The 19,735-nt window shown below is 46.2% G+C and overlaps 1 protein-coding gene across 2 annotated transcripts in view; it reads right to left on the reverse strand.

Moving 5' to 3' along the window:
- Positions 1-19,735, reverse strand: part of GAD2 (glutamate decarboxylase 2) — a 103,824-nt gene that overhangs the window by 13,277 nt on the left and 70,812 nt on the right. For both annotated transcript variants that reach the window (XM_083189238.1, XM_083189237.1), the window contains exons 8-12: positions 18,829-18,908; positions 15,847-15,901; positions 14,756-14,872; positions 12,677-12,741; positions 4,951-5,029 (exon numbers count right to left, since the gene is read on the reverse strand). In XM_083189238.1, coding sequence (XP_083045364.1) covers positions 4,951-5,029; positions 12,677-12,741; positions 14,756-14,872; positions 15,847-15,901; positions 18,829-18,908 — 396 coding nt within the window. The remainder of the gene's footprint in view (positions 1-4,950; positions 5,030-12,676; positions 12,742-14,755; positions 14,873-15,846; positions 15,902-18,828; positions 18,909-19,735) is intronic.

Here is a 19,735-nt window from a genome sequence, read left to right on the forward strand (position 1 = left end):
TTTTGATTGGCGAAAAGGGGGCGTGTCTGCGTAAACGGCTGTGGATTGTTGATATTTGGCCGCGATCGCGACAATTCACGGCCGAAATCGACAAAACGGGCCCGACTGCTTTTAAAGTCGGGCCCATTCTGTCGATCTGCCTCTCCAATGCTGTCGGGAAAGACAGCATTGAATAGGCGTTCACTGCTATTTCCCCCATCGTAAATAGTGGCCCAGATTGAATACCCCCCTAGTCATCATGGAATCATATAAGCCGAATGCTGGGTACACACTGGGCGATAGCTCATCAATGATATGGACGATATTGATATCGTTATCAATATTGCGTATATATCGTCCAGTGGGTACAGTCAATATTGTTATTGATGCACACGGCCACGGGTCGTTAACGGGGGGTGGGAGCCGTCACTGGCCGATATCGTAAATTAAATCAGCCACTGTGTACAGTCAATATTGTTCTCCCACGGCAACGCCGATATAGTGAACTATACTGGTGGCCGCAGGAATCGTCTAGTGTTTACCCAGCATAAAACAAAATGTGGGAGTGGAATCAGGATCAGTGCATTAGTATTAGTTGGAAAGTACTGCAAGCTATTTAGGGCAGAGATGTTACAATGTTACCATCATAAAAATGACCTATGTTCCTCAGGGATGCGGTCATTCGTCAGACTGCATTTAGGTCTACAGTCATTAGGTCGACCCCACTAGGTCGACTGGCAGGAAGGTCGACCTGACTTAAGGTCGACATGGGCCAAGGTCGACATGACTTAAGGTCGAATTTGCATAAAGGTGGACATGAGGAAGGTAGACTGGTCATAAGGTCGACATGGGTTTTTCACTGTTTTTTGAGCCGACATGTGCCGACAGGCGGTATTTCATGCCCTACCATCCACTAGGGCGTGGTGGGAGAATAAAATAGTGTGCCGAGCGCAGCGAGGCACCGTGCCCGAAGCATCGCGAGGCACCGTGCCTGAAGCATCGCGAGCGATGCGAGGGTCCGATTCTCATTGCCAACTGTGTCCATGTCGACTGTGTCGACATTCGGATAAAAAAACAGTGAAAAACCCATGTCGACCTTATGACCAGTCGACCTTCCTCATGTCGACCTTTATGCAAATTCGACCTTAAGTCATGTCGACCTTGGCCCATGTCGACCTTAAGTCAGGTCGACCTTCCTGCCAGTCGACCTAGTGGGGTCGACCTAATGACTGTAGACCTAAATGCAGTCTGACGAATGATCCCATTCCGTTCCTCATATGTAATTGCTACACATTAATATAATACATGTGAACATTGCAGAAAAATGATGCTAAATAGTTAATTTTGAACACTTTGGAAATTCAAAGGAGAGAAGATAATCATTGCAGTGAAATGCAGCCATCCTGAATATATAGGTGACACTTATTACTACATTAGTACTGTTAGATGTGCCCACTAATGTACAAATAATGGCAGCATTTTCAGATGTAGAGAGTCACATAATCCCCGCCAATACGATGAGCCCATTACAGTATATTTCAGCGCAATCTATCTTGTTTCCACCATTCTGAAGCCAAGTAAAAGTAAAGATTATATATATATATATATATATATATATATATATATATATATATATATATATATATATATATATAGAGGGATGCAAGGTCCGGCACTCCACTGGTTACAATACTGGTTACTTGCTCCGGTGCCCTCCTCGAACTGCGAGGTCCAAACATACACGATAGCAAAGGCGTCACTCGGAGACAGGTGAATACAAACTTCACTGCTTTATTAAGCACAAGGTGATAACCAACACCAGCGTTTCGAGCCGCAGGCTCGTCCTCAGGGTACCTCCGAGTGACGCCTTTGCTATCGTGTGTATATATATATATATATATATATGCATTCGCTATAACTGTGCCTACTCTACAGAAAATATATGCAGTGTTCGATGGGAACAAAAATAGATAAAAAAATTTCAGTACTTTCGTGTAGTTTCATGGCGGCAGTTACGTAGTCAGCATAGTGTCCCTGTCAGAATCAGTGTAGTGTTACTGTGGCCAGCGTAGTTATCGTAGTCACATAGTCAGCATCCCTGTCAGTATCAGCGCCGTGTTCCCGCAGCCAGCGAAGTTAGCGTAGTCACGTACTCAGCGTCCCTGTCAGTATCAGCGTTGTGTTCCCGCAGCCAGCGTAGTCAGCCTAGTCAGTACGTTCGCGGCTAGCCAGAGCTTACGTACAGTAGTTAGCGTAGTCAGTCAGAGTTGCGCAGTTATTTATCCTTTATGTCAGTCAAATCCATTTGACAGATAACATGTGTCATCATTACTGTTTCAGATGGATGACATAACAGGTGTGAATGTGTTCCTGAAACAACCCCACTATCCACGCCAGCCCGAAGCGTGGCGAGCGCATTGAACGTCGCGACCTGTTCATACGATCACTATCCACGTTGACTTTTTAAAGTGTGGTGCACAGCGAGCCCAGCGAGCCCCGCAAGGTCCGCATAAAACTAACCCGAAGCGTGGCGAGAGCAGCGAGCCCCACAAGGGGACGCGTATTAATTGATGTGTATTCCGCATCCCCTCGCGGGGCTCACTACGCTTGCCACGCTTCGGGCTCTGTGGCTCCCTGCGCTCGCCACACTTTGGGCTGGCGTGGATATTGGGGTTTGAAATGGAGGCATTTGCCAGTATGTAACATGGAGCACTGGCAAATGCGTCCTTTATGGTGCATGAGATGCACTTGTGACCGCACCCCCCTTTGTGCACGAGACGCACGTGCTACCAAACCCCTAACCCTGACCGTCTCCCTGAAGCAGACATGGGCATAATTGCCGTACCTTGCTGCAAGAATTACTGAGAGGCACAAGCGTATGATACGCTCATGCGTCTCAGGCAGATGGAGCGCCACTGGCACCCGCATGATCGGCTTTCAGCTGGCGTCCGCCAGCGCAGGGGATCTGGCAGTTACCGGCACTGTGTGAGAGGTGCTTACTAGGCTTGACAGGGACACTGGGGACAGAGCTGCAGCTTGCGGGGACAGTACGTGACTACACTGCCTGACGGGGACACTATGCTGACTACGCAGGGCTGCTGCGGGGACACTACGCTGACTACACTAGGCAGCAGTTGGGCTACGTGACAACGTAGCTTAGCCTATGCTGAAAACATAGCGTTGCCTGCCGCAGCGAAACTACACAAGTACCAAAATTTCAAAGTAGATATATCCTTTAACACAGACAACATTTCAATGAGATTCTGCCTAGTCCATATACTGATTGTTACATTTCAAATACTAAATATTGAGGTTTATAAAATAAATAAGAATTTATACATTACGTTCATTAGCAAAAGCCTGTTTATACCAAACTACTGATCTTTATGGATTACAGAGAAATAACAAGCTCCAGATACAACCTTATAAACCCATTGGCATCGAGGGGGAGAAAGGGGAACTTTTTTACCAGGCCAGGGTCTGTTGGAAGGGCCCAGGACCTATTGCCCCCTCCCCCCATTGCAGGGAGCTGGGGGAGGGGGCAATGGTTGAGAGATGACAGGTTGGTTGAGAGATGACAGGTTGCCGATGCAGCACCTCCTCTCTCCCCAGCTCAGCATACATAGCTCAGTGCAGTGTGCTCACCTGGTGAAAACACAGCTGCCTATCATCTCTCTCCCTCTCGTTTTTTTTCACAGGGGCTTGGTCACTGCTCCTCTGGTGGCCACGCCCCCTCCCTATTACCGGGGCCGGCCGACCAGTCGGCGCCCCTGTATTCACCTTTTAAATATGCCCAAAGTCACAGATGAAGCACAATGAAATTTGGTGTGAAAAAGAGTCACGGCAGCTGCATCCTACCAGTTTGTATACAGATTCGGACTCAAAGATGTACAGGTGTCGCATATGAAACTAATCAGTGCAGTCTCATGACACAGTTTTGTCACATCACATTGTTACTAAGATGCACATTTGAGCAAAAAGGATGCAAAAGAGACTCATTGCAAGCCAAGTCGTACTAAACTTACGGGCCTCAGGGGCCCTGAGGGTGGGGTTCAGGCCCAAACCTGCTGCATGTTCTAAGATGCTGTGGTCACTCCCCCTTGGGTGGTATTGCTACATTTGCAGTGGGTCCCACTACTCCCAAAATAGTTGTTGTTCCCAAACTTGGTCCTCATTGACCCCCAACAGTCAATGTTTTTCCAGGCCTCCTAAAAGATCCTAAGTGAAATAATCAGCTGCACCTGTGGATCTATTTAAATGTGTCAATGAGTATTGAGTACACCTGTGCACCTGCTGGTGACCGGGAAAATGCCAACTGTTGGGGAAACCATTGAAATAGAGCATTAACACACTCCCTCACAATACCAGACAGATCTCTTTGTGATGTTGGGTAAGGGCTGGCGCCACCACTAGGCAGCTTTAGGCATTTGCCTGGGGCGTTGGCCACTGGAGGGTGGCATGGAAGCAGCGTCCCCCCACACTTGGAGCCAGGTGAGCGGTGCCCCACACCAACCCCCCCTCCCAGACTCGGAGGCCGCATCCCCCCTCCCCCCGGACTCGGCAGCAGCGGCCGCATCCCCCCCCAGTACTCGTCGGCATTGCTCCCTCCCCCCCGGACTCAGCGGTGGCCGCTTCAAGCTCCCCCCCACTCTGCAACAGCCGCTTCAACCCCCCCGACTCAGCGACAGATGCCGCACCCCCCCCCCATGAGCCGCATCAGCCCCGCCGCATCAGCCCCTGAGGTGCGGCCCTGTGTTAGGTATTACATATAATATGTTTAATGTGAATATTCCTCTAATATTGATAAGGATTTTACAATATCCAGTTAGTGCTGCTGGAGGGTCTTAACACTAACTTGTAACAGAAAAGCAAACACTGCATATCCAAATCTGGCACAATGTTATAAGTGTAATGCTATAAGTGTAATGCTATAAGAATGTAACTCCTTAAAGTAAGAAAACGGAAACTTACCTCTTCTCTAACCAAAAGAGCAGAACACTGGAGCGGAACACCCATCATCTTGTGTGGGTTCCAGGTCACAGAGTTGGCTCTGCAAACAGATTCAGGGGAATTAATAAGAAAAGTGTATTTACTGTATCTCATAACATTGTTATAAAATATATTGGACATATATCACAGAACTGAAACAGCAAGCATCAAAATGATGGCTTCTGCAATGTACTGTACTTTCACTTTGAGCTGTGACAGTTTTACCTTTCACTTTGAGCTGTGACCGTTTTAGCCCACAAACTCTCCACCTCTAATCTCTGACTTCACAGCTCCCTCTCCCCATATTCAGCAAGTTTGAAACAGAGCAGTGTCCCTACAAAAGTAGCTTTCACTTTCTGTTATGACATAGTTTATCAAACAAAGGAGTAATTTGTTCCATCGAGTGGCCTTTAGTGGTCCGTGGCGGTGGAGGTTTAGTAAGCCTTATATATATATATATATATATATATATATATATATATATATATATATACTGTATATATACACAGTATATATAGAGATGTACAGGAAATAGGATGCCACAAACTGTCAAAAATGAGCATTTAAATACATTTAGGAGTGAATTTAAAATGGATTTAGAATTCTAACATTCCCAGTGGTCCTGAGCAGGGGTTAAAGTGAGGAGGAAAGCGGCGGAACTTAGTTCCACCAACTCTAATGGTGAGGTGGAACATTTTAACCTCCACATTGGACCTGCACAGTAATTCTCACAGAAAAGCATTCTAGCTGGCAGGGGGGATAACAAAAACCCTACCACTAGCCCTAATGGGGGTAGGGGAGGGTGGTTAAATACAGTAGGTGGCATAGAGAAATTAGTTCCCCCACCTCTGCATGACCACTTTAAGCCCTGGCGTTGAGTGAGGTGGGAGGCGGGGGTGTAACTAATTACCTGGGCCCAGATCAGATGGAGGGGTCCATTGGCCTAGGGTGCCATTATTTATTGGAAGCCTCTTGTTGGAAAGTGGAATCATCCTCTAAGTATTACAAATAACTAAGAAGCCAACACTCGTTCATTGCGTGCTTCATTTTCTGTAAAATGACTGTAATTACCATGCATAATACCCAGGAATGATATCTGTTTCAAACACAAATATACCAGCACTCCCACATGTGATAATACGTGTCTGAATAACACAGAGGATCTTCTTTGCATTAAGAAAAGAACTGTCACCCCAATTTCATATGCTTGGAAATTTTGACTTGTTCTAGTAAAGCTACTTTTTCAGCAGTAATATGTGTCAGAGATCAGACCATCCAACGGCAGAACATCCAAAGCTTTAATCCCTGGGTGGGAGAGCAATTATCATTGGAAACTGGGTCATATTAACAATAATGATGTATAATTTGCGTCTTCAGTGTGGATATGATCTTGGATTAATCTTCATAAAGATTCCTGCTTCATATTAGTCTGTGCTATGTAGAACTGCGGTTTTGGGGAAGCATTTGCTCTGCTATATAAACATTTACTCTAACAGACAGTGTTCAAATAGTTTTACAGTGTGAGCTACAGTATAAATATATACAGTACATTGATTGTCATGAAAGACAGAACAAATTTATAAAAAAAAAAAATCTTGTCTCTACTGATTTCTGAATTCACATGTAGTAAGTGTTCCATCATAGAAGCAGGGGGACACTTTAAGGTAGGCATTTCAAAAGTCCCATACACACTGGCCGATTTTGTGCTGAAACCGTTCTTTAACCGTTTAGAGCTGAAACCGTTTTGAGCTGAAACCGTTCTGAAACCTCACTTTAACCGTTTGAGCTGCCTTCAGCTCAAAAGCTGCCCGGTGTGTGCTGCTCGGCGATGCCATTGTATGCCTACCCTCCTGCATTCTGCAGGAGACTCCCTGAAATAACAGCAATCTCCCTCTCTCCCTGATTAGTTTAGCAATCTCCCTCATTTCCCCTAGCCCACATTACACTGTTACATTTTTTTGGGGAAAAAGGAATGAGAGATAGATACATTTACATTGAATCATCAGCACCATTTCCCAGCACTTTAGCAAGTATAGTAGCCAGAGGCTTAGGAAGGGCGGAGCACATGCTCTGGGCACCGAAAGATTACAGGGCGCCGGAGCTGTGCAATGCAAACTGTGCCGCCAGCTCCCCCGCCTTGCTCACCTGCTCCCCCGTCCGCTCCCCGCTGTGCCCGGCTGAGCTGCGGCGCTCCCCTGTCCGCCACTATTTTGAATGAAGTCTACTGATGGACCACTAGCTAATAGGTGCTTGCGGTCCAGCAGCCAATCAAAAGCTGGACCGCGAGAACCTATTGGCTAGCGGTCCAGCGGGAGACTTCATTGAAAATAGCGGCGAATAGGGCACTGGGCAGCTCAGCTGGGCACAGCAGGGAGCGGGCGGTGGTGGGGGTGGGTGACCCCCTTGGCAACAAGCTATTGAATCCCCATTGGTAATGAGCTATTAAATCCCAATTGGCAACGAGCTATTGAATCCCCCTTGGCAATGAGCTATTGAATCCCCCTTGGCAACGAGCTATTGAATCCCCCTTGGCAATGAGCTATTGAATTCCCCTTGGCAACGAGCTTGAAGCACCTTGGCATTGAGCATGAAGCCCCTGGTATTGAGCACCGTGGCACCTAGCTACACCGCTGATAGTAGCTCTTACTAACTGCTTTGGGGCTCATCTACATTTGGATATGTCATTTTAAAAGATTCCTCTCAGATGTAGCAGTACACACCCACGCTTCTAGGTGCCACTTTCACTATCTCTCTTTATAATTTCTACATATATAGAACTAGACATGCCCCTTTGGGTGATTCATGACACGCCCCCTCAATGGGGTACTACCAACTATAATCTCCCTGAAACTAGTTTTCAAAAGTAGGTGGGGTGGATGGTTTTCCATAGCGTCCTGGTGTGATATCTGTCCACCCCGGGGAAATTGCTTGGACATGTGAAAATCACTCGGTGTGATTTTCTCCATCATTGTTGTGCCTACACGCTATGCAAAAACACCATGGGCCAAATGTAATAGGGTGAGAGTTTCAGAAAGTGAGAGATTTTGGGAGAGTTTTCCCCTTTTTTTTAAAGCAGCAATCAATTACACTGCAAAACCAGGTGGATTCTGCTATGTAATTGATTGCTGCTTTAAAAAACATGGGAAAACTCTCCCAAAATCTCTCATTTTCTGAAACTCTCACCCTATTACATTTAGCCCCTTGTGTGTATGCACCTTAACCTTGGTCATACAGGGACACTAAAGCCCAACACACACCAGACCAGGCACAATGTTCCCTCTAATTTTACGAAGGCTGTGTGCGGCAAAAGATTTTGACTGTGCAACTTTGAAAGGAAATTAAAATGTTTGTGCGTCACTTATATATAACTGGAAAATGACATTCAGCATTTGTGTTAACTTTACTTGAAAATTATATTAAACATTCAAAACACAGAACACAATGTAGTTAATGGGTGAAACACACATTAATTGAGTCCACAACTGCAAAAAGGGACCACTGCTGCTTTGTGCCCTCTGTTGTAATATCTGTGCGCACGCTCGTCGAGTTGTGTGCGCGCTCACGTGCGCACAGCTTAGAGGGACCAGGTATGGCTAAACCTGTCCTCAAGATCTACCAACAGTTCATGTTTGTCAGGCAACTACTGTAGGAATGAATGCAGCATGTTTGAAAATGTGACAGTCAGTAATGACTACACCTGTGCACCAGCTATGTGGTTTGAAAAACTTGGACCATTGGTAGATCTTGAGCACCACTTTGGCCAGCCCTGCAGTAGGGAATTATCACACAGCAAAATATATGCGTTGGATCGATCCCCTGTCAGTGGCGGTTCTTCATCTCATAGAGGTGAGGAGTAGTTAGCCTTATATACTGTATATTATATACATTACTTTCAGTGTCGATCCTCCATTCCCTTGGTCTATATATTGAGGTAAAAAACAGAGCAGATTTTTTTTTAAGTAATTTCGTCCACAAGCCAATGTGATGTTATCTAGTGTGCGGCCTACTTCCATCCTTCCAATGCCCTGCAGTATTACCATAGGATTGTCACAAGAGCATTTGACAGCATGTGACAGGTCTAACGTCACTCCTGACCTGGGGGGAGGTTATGTTGTGTAAGCATCTGACTCTCACTACTATTGCCCTACAGTTTGCACTCTGGTCATTTTCTGCTTAATTGGCTAAATTGCTGAGTGTTCTAGTCCTATACATGGGATCTCTGTAATAGTGATATAACTGTTCTAAAATTAGAATTATTCCTACTAGTACAATATTGCCCAAGGAACCAGTCTGCCAGACAGAAAGCCTTATCATCGTCTGCTTAGTGATTTCTGATCGCATCCGACAGCTACCTCACTACATAGATGTTTTTGAATAAATACAATTTTACAACGAGCTGTTACTTTGTAACTATAGAATACCCACACTCTCCCTTGCTTAGCCACAATTCTGCTGATGGACTATTTTATGATATTAAGGGTGGTGGTCCCAGATGTCTTCCGGATTTTACTACCCAGCCGTGAAATGGGTGAACCATCTGACCGATGACAAGTCATCATAGCCATGCGCCCCACTGTACAATTCTGCACTTTACAGTAGATACAGTGGGGGAAGGGAGGGGGCAGGACCATGGTGATGCACTTGCTCAGCCACGCCTTCAACTCCTCCTTCTCTGCCACATGCTGCTCCAACTTCCGTTAAGAAATCGCCCCCCCCCCCCCCCCCCCCCAGCTGTGCCAACCTAGCTGCTCCATCCCAGAGGATTGTATGATGTGCATTATTATTGGTATTGTACTACCCACTGCCTCCCCAAACCCCCATGGGATACGGTCACTAGGTCTACAAGCTTTAGGTCGACAAGCATTAGGTCGACACCACTAGGCTGACATGCATGGGGTTGGGTCAACAGGGTCATTAGGTCAACACAAGCGTCAGGTCGACATGGGGCTTTTCACTTTTCTTGATCCAACATGTGCCGAAGGGGCAGTATTTCATGCCCTACCATCCACTAGGGCATGGTGGGAGAATAAAATAGTGTGCCCGAAGCATGGCGAGCCATACGTGGGGAGGCAGTGTCAGTGTCACCTTTGTTGACATTCAGGTAAAAAAAAGTGAAAAACCCCATGTTGACCTTTTGATTGTCACCCTTCCCCATGTCAACCTAATGCTTGTGTCGGCCTAATAACCCTGTTGACATAATACCATGTCGATCTTCAGTCATGTCGACCTTCATGCATGTCACCCTAGTGTTGTCAACCTAATGCTTGTCAACCTAGTTGTAGTCTATTCAATGATCCACACCCACTTCCTCCATATGAACCTCTATCTCCAGTTCACACACTATTTCCCTGACACTCACTGCCTTCATATAGACCTCTGGGCCTTATTCTAGTTTGCTCTTTCTGACAAAATCCTTCTTAGATGGACAAAACCATGTGCACTGCAGGGGGGCAGGTGTAAAATGTGCTATTTCCCTGACACCCACTGCCTCCATATGAACCTCTATCTCCAGTTCACACACTATCTCCCAGACACCCACTGCCTCCATATGGACCTCTGGGCCTTTTCTAGTTCACTCTTTCTGACAAAATCCTTCTTAGATGGACAAAACCATGTGCACTGCAGGGGGGCAGATGTAAAATGTGCTATTTCCCTGACACCCACTGCCTCCATATGAACCTCTATCTCCAGTTCACAAACTATCTCCCAGACACCCACTGCCTCCATATGAACCTCTATCTCCAGTTCACACACTATCTCCCTGACACCCACTGCCTCCATATGAACCTCTATCTCCAGTTCACACACTATCTCCCTGACACCCACTGCCTCCATATGAACCTCTATCTCCAGTTCACACACTATCTCCCTGACACCCACTGCCTCTATCTGTCACATCGCAACTAATTGCCGGGTACAAGTTGGTTTCTTGCCGGTTCGACCCGGTAATTTAGTGCGATGTGAAAGGGGTTACCGGGTCCCGCAAACGGGTAGCAACATGACAATTTGAACTGGTAACCGGATAGTTGCCGTATTGCTGTGCAATGTGAACGGGTTAAACGGGTCGAGCGACCTGTTTCCCATTCACATTATGGAGGAGGCGCCGGCTCTAAGCGCTGCCTCCTGCCCCGTCCCCCCCCGGTGAGGCACTGACTCCCCGCCACCCCCCAGATAACGGCAGTGAACCGACAATAATGCCAGTTCGCTGAGGGGATGTGAACAAAGTCCAGGTGTGACCCTGCATTTTGCGATGTGAAAGCAGCATGCCTATCCAATGGAATTACAGATAGAGTTAGGGCAGGTCACTAATTAACCTCACTACATATGATCTCGCTGGGTCTCTTTATGTTTTTCACTCCTCTTAAACTTTAGCCCCTTCTTCCTGCACTATCCTTTTCCTCTACTTTGCTATCCCCCTGCTCTTCCTCATCCGCTACATAGTCCTAGGGCCCTTAAGAGCTCAGGTGGTCCGGATATTGGTATTGATGTGGCTAGTCCACCAAGTGCTATCCACGCTCAGTACAGTGGCGGTTCCAGGGTGACGAGAGACCAATCAGTTTGATCACCCCCACCTGTAGCACCATTCTGCTGGTTGAGATTATACAGTAGCCAGCAGTACAGTTATATACAGTAACATAACACACATCAGTGGTGAAGAAGGTGCGCTGCTAGCAGCAGCTGGGTTGTCAGCTAAAAAGGATGGTTTCTTGAATGAGCATTGACCTGGGTCCGGCTTTTGTTTGAAAGTAACCTACTGGGATGAGAGTCATTAGTCCGCAACTGTACTTGCTAGCAGGGTTTTTACCGGAACTTACAAAACAGGTAGATGACCCTGCCAGATTCATAAAATGTGTTAAAGTGGACTGTCATAACCAACCAGGCAGTCAGCTCATAACTGTCATTTTAGACTGGCTTTGAAAAATGACAGTTATGGGGCAAGTTGGCTGGTACTTTATAACTCTCCTTTTTATTACTTTTGAAGCTTAGTGCATCTGCCCCTAGGTCTTGACCCGAGTAACGCCTAAAAGATATTGACTAGCTTGGGACAGTAGCGTTTGGAGATGATGTACTATCCAAGCATCCACTGAATGCCAGAAGACACGGGCCCCAGGAAGGCCCACATCCAGTGTGAAGGATGATGTCCCTGCAATAAGTCTTTGTTAAGTTGGTGTACTTTATGTCATGAAAACGTATTCAAGTAAAAATGTATTAAATAAATATGAATTTTAAAACTGAAAACATTATTGTTTTCGGAAAGGGTTTAAATGTCCTTATTTATGGCATTATTTGCCCTTTTAATTTTAAACAATGAGTACACTGTGATTAATGTGGTCTGCTTAATATATAATAAGATTTGGGGATTTCTCTATTTGTGGTCTTCATGTGGCCCTTGATCCCTCTCCCATTAATGTGAGTCATTTACAGGACGTGCCTCCACTATCCCCTACCACAGCGTTCACCACACTATTTTTTTCACAATTATTTCTGCTTCCCAACCCAGAGAGACCACCTACGGCAGGGGGTGGCTAGAGGAAATGTCACTCTGCAGCACTTCCAAAAGCTCAGTGACATGAATGAGTTGGAAGTTGCCACAGGAAATAAGACTGTCCTTGCTGTACCCACGTCAGTGGTTCATGCTGCACTTTTGCTGCTGCCGCCAGCTAATGTATGAAAATGTGCCTGACATCGGCAAAGAAAAGGTTCACACCTGTCAACGCCATTTAGCTTCCATCTGTGCGTCTGCGACATCAGCAGTCCTCCGCCCCACGCTGCCTGCAAGAGGGAGAAGGAAATTTACCAAGGTGAACAGGATCCAGCTAAATAAAGGTTGCATTAGATACACTAGTAGAATTTGATTGGTTGCTACGGGCAACATCGTATCTTCAATAGAACGCCCACTTTCGTAATGTCTAGGTCGACAGCAAAAGGTCAACAGGCATATCACCCTGTCCATGCTTTGATAAATATCCACCTTAATGTTTTAACTACTAGTCAAAAAAAAGCTTGGAGGGCGAGATGCACTATTGCGAAAATTCGGTAAAAACTATTATCGGGTTTTTACCGCATTTTCGTATTCTCCCCCCCTCCGCCATTACAGCGCTGCGCAGGGTATTGCCAGCTTATGGGCTTCTTACTGCAGCACTGTGTGAGGAATCCGTCATGGATCCTTCCCAGCATGCCCCTCGGGTGGGCCGTCACTGTACGCATGAGCAGAGGGACTCCCGGGATCTCAGACTTGGAAGTCCAGCGGTGGCGCCGCAGAGCAAGGAACAGCTCTTATCACAAGAGCTGTCCCTTGCGTTACTAACCGCATATGTCAGTGCATATGCAGTAGCTGGCGGAGGGGGGCGTGGTGAATGTTAGTACACACCGTCCGGAGTGAGATAAAATGGAGATAGATAAAGTACTAACCGATCAACTACTGTTTTCAAACACAACCAGTGACAGTTAGAAGCTGACTGGTTAGTACATTATCTCTTTACACCTTATCTCTCTCCAAGCGTTGGTAAATTTCCCCATAACTTGGGAAGACAGATAACAGTACGTGCTGGTCCTCCCATCTTAGGTGCCGATTCTGTGGGTGCTCAAGGGCCCGAGCAACCACAGGAATTAATGAGCACCCACGTGCCCGTAACTCCAGAATCCCAATGCCGGGCCACTGTATTTGCTTGTTGAGCCTTTCAACAGGCTTGAGCACCCACCAGCAAAAACATAAATCGGCACCTCTGCCTCCCATGACAGTAGAACAATAGTAAGCAGATGTAACATGTTCTATCTTCCAAAAGTGTTTTGGGAGGGGGATATTGGGTATTGCTAGACCCACCCCTGCAGTGTGTAGCCATAACCCTCTAATGACACAGAACAGACCAGGGAGGGTATTTAGACCTGATCACTACTCTGTTAAATTCTAGAGCCCTGAGATCAGGTACAGTATATGCAGCCCTGCCAGAGTGAAATCCTGCCCAGTGCAAGGCTGCAAATTGCTTAAGTAGTAGGATCGGCAATTTGCTGCAAATCCATTCGACAGCCGCTCATCATCAAATGACTTTTCCAGAGTGTGCAGTCTATAGCCAAACAGATAATCGGGGAGACGCCCTAAAGCAATAATGCCGTAAAAACCCTGTTATCAGCTGCCTGGGCAGTGCTGCGTTGGGTATCGCCAGCTTTTGCTTGTGATACCCTATGGGCTACTCTCCTCATCACTGTTAGAGAGATCCATCATGGATCCCTCTTGGCATGCCCCGCGGTGCTGCATCGCAAGAGCTGTCCTTTGCGTTACTAATTACATATGTTGGCATTAGCGATCAGTCAAAATTTGGTAGCCGGTGGAGAGAAGTGAAAACGGGCGGCGGATGTTTGAACACTGAAGGAAGATATGATTTTTTAACATAAATAGGGGCCTTTGCATAGGGCCCACAATGCAGTTAAGAGGGCCATGCTTACCATCCCCAAACGCCAGGTTTCTGTTAATAAATTTGCGTACGGCCAGCCATCATAAAAGTAGCAGGGTGGCGTCACGCATGCATATTACGTGTCATATGAATGCACAGTCTATGATCACCTGACCTAGGAATTCGCAAACAGTGGGATCAGGTCTGAGAACCCCACCATGTCCTGGTTCCAGATCACAAATACTGCTGGTATGGTCGGTATCTCATCAGGTCTAGATAATGATCACATCTCCCCTCAGGTTACATAAAGATCCACTTTATATTAATATGAAATGAATATGTGATATAAAGATGAATCAATTAAAATGAAATGAATCACATCAGCTAATACTCACATCAACATGCATCCAGATTTTATACTTTTTACAGATATCGGAAATCGCGACGAGAGGGTCAAATGCACCATAAACCGTAGTTCCAGCTGTAGCACTGACAAAGAATGGAACAAATCCCTGGAAAGACAGCATTAACTTAATAAAAAAAACCAGCATGTAATAATAATAATAATAATAATAATACACGGTGAACGTCCCCCATGCATGCAAATGAATGCTTAGCATAAACATAAATTCGCAGCCTTGAGCGCAGGACCGAAATCACTTGAGGGTAGCCACGCATCGAATGATTGCTTTAGTGTTCGCAAATCTAAGTCACTCTCTGGTGATTTTTAGCGCCCTTCTACATGAACAGGACGGGCAGTTGACATCCGGTGAAGTCAGCGGCCTGCCCATGGAAGGCAGGTAGCTGCCCCCATTCGCATGGGGTGCCCAGCGGTTTCCTGGGCGTGCCCAGCATTTCCGCGCGCCTCCTTCATGCCTCGCCCTATGCAAGTCTCCGAAGGCGCCAGCACAGAAGGCCTGCACATGCATATAAGCGACCAGTGTGTGGAGAAGTGGTCAGATGCTGGTGTGGAGCTGGGACCCAAACTCCTAGGTCACCCAGATGCCCCTAGGGCAGGCATGTCCAAACTATGACCCTCCAGCTGTTGTGAAACTACAAGTCCCATCATGCCTTGCCTCAGTTTTGCTACTAGGGAATGCTAAAACTATGGCAAGGCATGCTGGGATGTGTAGTTTCACAATAGCTGGAGGGCCACAGTTTGGACACGCCTGCCGTAGGGCATAGGCATTTGCCAATACTGCCTACGCATAGAGTAGAAGTCAATCTTTGCTCAACATTGTGTGCGAATTTTGATCATACATAAAGTAAAGCATAAGGCGGGGGAGCTCTTGCTTAATGACTGAGCTTCTCCTATAGAGCATAGATTCTACACTGAAGATCAGACATCTGTTATTTTACATGTAAAAGCACCGTAATCCCTAATAAATCCTCATGTGTCCAGAGATCGTTTACGAGGAGTCCACCTCCACATTTCTCTACCAGAATGACTTCACTGAAACATTAACAAGAAGGGACCGGTTCCTACTTTCTGTTTGGCTTCAACGATTCTCCTTTCAAGATCTGACGCTATCATTTTCCCCCTGTAAAAAGAAGCGTAAAAGTAAATATTTCCAATGCGTGCTTCAGTCTGTACCAAATAATAGCACAATATAATAAGAGCGGATAACAAGGCTCAGAATAATTGATGTCACATTGCTTTAAATGTTCATGTGGAAACTTCAAAGCATTTCTCAACCTTAGCACAGCCTAACAATAACAGTGATGTTCCAGGGTATAACAGATACCATACAGCAACTTCGTGCACGTCTTCAATTAATGGCCTGTCTCCTACTGCGCAGAGAAAATGATTTATTATGTAACTTCCATGTTTGTAGTCTGTTCCAGAAAAAGTATTTATCTTGAAGAAGAAAGTAGCGGCCTTAACGTAAACGCAGACCCAGAGAGGAGGCAGACATTGCTCTAGAATATTTACCAGAAATTATTAACACATTACCCCTAATCTATGTAATATTCCTTGATGCTGTCAGACTCTCCCCCTTAAACTTCTCCTTGTCACCCTCTGTTCTTTCACTCCTACTTTCTTAACTCCTTCGTATCTCCCCCAATACCCACACTCATTCCCATTGCATACCTCCCAACTGTCACGGGACAGTCCCATTCTATTGGGAGTGCCATCAGGCCACTTCCCGCATGCTGGCACCTCATGTCATCTATCTGTTGCCCCTTCCCACTAGATTGTTAGCTCTTTGACTATGGCACTCTTCTCTCGTGTTGTCAAAGCCCTCTTCTCACATTTCTCTTACAGCTCTCTCTCTATTTAGCTACTGTACCATCTGTAACCGCATACTCTCCTGCTGGTAAAGGCTCATCTCTATCTCTAGACTGTACCCCTCCTGACCTGCATCTCTTATCATTCACTTCCCTATATCTCAGCTGTATTGTGTAATTGTACTGTTTATTGTGCTTTGTTTTCGTTCTGTTGCTGTTATGTCTAGTTTTGTCTTGTTCTGTGTTCCCTGTACTGTTCTACTGGCTGTCTAGGATTTGGGCTGCTAGCCAAATATGTACCCCGTGTCACCCCTGTAGTGTCCTATATCTGTACCGTTTTTACTTATTACCGATCTGGCTGGTGCAATCACCATGTGGCGCCACTGAATGGCTGACTGGGTGCTGCACAGCTCAGTAAATATGTTCCCCATGTCTGTTTCGCTCATTAGAATGCATCTAGTGCATATCTGTATGTGTGATGTATATCTGTACTGCCATTGTTGCTCGTTCTGATAACCCTTTGTATTACAGTATGTGCATTATTTTTAATGTCTGTAAAGCGCCTTGAGTCCTGTTGGAGAAAGTGCATTATATAAACAAAAATTACTTACTAATACCCCTTTTACACCGCCTCAAAACTCTGGGTCTTTGGCGGGTCAGTCCCGAGTCAGATGCGGTGTAAATCTGTCACGCTGTGTCACTTTACACGGGGCTTCTACCCAGGTCCTGACCTGGGTAGAAGACGGCTAGGACCTGGTTAGAGGGCGGTGTAAATGGGTACGCCGGATCGGATGACCCGGCTCCCATTTACATGGATGGGGGACATACATCCAGTGACAACAGCCTTACTTTACTCTGCAGACAGCAGCAGCGGTGGATTTACCGGTAAATGGATGCCTGTGTGCGGCATCCATTCACCTCCCGGAAGACGGCTGGGGGGGTGTATGGGGGTAGCCCAGCAGCTTATCTTGGTGCTGGGCTGCCCCTAGCATGGCGATCGGTGTATCCAGCGGGGATCACCGCGGTCCCGGCGCTTGGAGATGATGTCATCTCCAAGCACCGCCTCCGTCTACACTGCGGGTGGGCACCGCAGTGTAAATGGAGTAAATCCCGGATCCGACTCGGCTTGGATCCTTCTTCCAAATGCCGGGTCGTTTCCGGGATTTTTGGTGATTACTTATTATCTATGGCCACCAGCCCCAGGTAGTACGTAAATTACTCCCTCACTACTTTCATCTAAGCTGTAGTATGTATTGTATTGTGGTGCTGTTTGTTATCTTTACTCGATTTTTGTTATTTATTTACAGTAAGGTTTAGTTCTGTCTCCCTGTACTGTTATATTGTATGCCCTCTGTACGGCGCAGTGAAACACTTGTGGCGCTTTACAAATAAAATGTAATAATAATAATAATCCCGCAGCCCTTCCTGGGATATTGCATGTGGTCCAGCCGCTCGGGAGCTGCCGGGTGAGTTGGCAGGGTAGCGCATGCGATCCCTCGCGGTAGTGGATGGGCACTTTTATACTGTCACTGAGCTCTGTGTGAAATGTATTGAACTGTATCCTACTTAGAAATGTTTTACAGTTTTTTTCTTGCTTTATATCATTTTACTGGAATCAACTTAGTGGACAAATGTTTGCGAATTTCTATTGTCTTTGTAACTAAGGGCCTGATTCAGTACCGCTTGCTAAGCAGCGGTCACTCGCTGCTTTGGAGCAGATTAATGCCGCCTGTCCCTTGTGAGATCAGCCGCCTGCCCCATGCAGGTTTCGAACCTCCTGCATTCACATGGGGATGCGCAGCGTTTTTCTGGGCGCACCAAACATTTTTCTGGGCACGTCCAGGAAATGCTGGGTGTCCCCATGCGTCAGCCACGTGTACTCCCCCTGTCCGCCCCCTCTGTGCGAATGCCTTGCACAGCGGCCCTGCCCATGCCTATATTTGCCGATACGCATGCATGGTGCTGCACCACCGGCCCTCGACTGATGTTGAATCAGGCCCCACTTGCCATGTTCACAGTGTACAGTTATGATAACGATGGTAGGATACTCATTCACCTTCACAGGGAAATCATGGATTCTGAAGGTGACTGTGTAGCATTGTCTGCAGTACACATCTACAAAACGGAATACTTAGTGACTGCTCATTCTGCTCCATGTCTCATGGTTCGGTGACATAAATAGGTGAGTGACTTAAGCTCTAATCTTCCATGTTAAATTACATTTGCGGTTCTTGCCTACCTCTCATCACACTTGATAAGGATCACACTGTCAGTGCCAATCCCCAAGGCTGCTGCTCCTTTCTTTACTGAAAAGTGACTCTGGAAAAAAAACGATGAGCAAATCAGTGTAATTATTGTGGAATTTTCTGCCTCAAAGCAATTGCTTGTTACGCTGATCCAATGCATAATCACAATATAATCACCTTTTTAACCAGTTAAATATGCTGACAATATATGGGATTCACATCTCGGACACACATGCCCCCCCCCCCCCTCTTATATTTCTGTTTCTCTTTCATTTGTTTAAGAACAACATGGTGTAAACATTAAAAGAAGATCCCGTGAGTCTTTTATGTACACAAAAGCGAACAGACACACTATTACTCCTTTCACATCGCAACTAATTACCGGGTACAAGCCGCACTTATTGCAGGTTCAACCCGGTAATAAGTGCAATGTGAAAGGGGTTACCGGGTCCCTTAAACGGGTAGCGACACAGCAATAAGAACTGGTAAAAAAGCAGAGTTCCCATTCACACTATGGAGAAGGCAGCGCTTGGAGCGGCACCAGCTCGAAGCGCCTCCTCCCCCACCCCCGATAATGCAACAACTTCCTGCCGCACCCCCAGATGACGTCAGTGAACCGGCAATAATGTCGGTTCGCTGAGGGGATGTTAACATCCCAAAATGCAGGGTCCCGCCGGGACTGAACGGTTTCAAGGTCCCGATGCGACCCTGCATTTTGCAATGTAAAAGCAGTACAGTATATGATTTTAAATATAATTGAATGTTGCTTATACAATACTAACGTTTGCAAGAACTAGTCAATTCATTGTATAATTTATAAATTTACTCTTTGTGTGTTTTAAAATTGTACAATTATTATTGCATGAAGTTCAAACTTATACAAATATATTGTCTAGGTCT

Source organism: Crinia signifera, chromosome 5, assembly GCF_055691185.1.
Source record: "Crinia signifera chromosome 5, ASM5569118v1, whole genome shotgun sequence".
In the NCBI taxonomy this organism is placed as follows: Eukaryota; Metazoa; Chordata; class Amphibia; order Anura; family Myobatrachidae; genus Crinia; species Crinia signifera.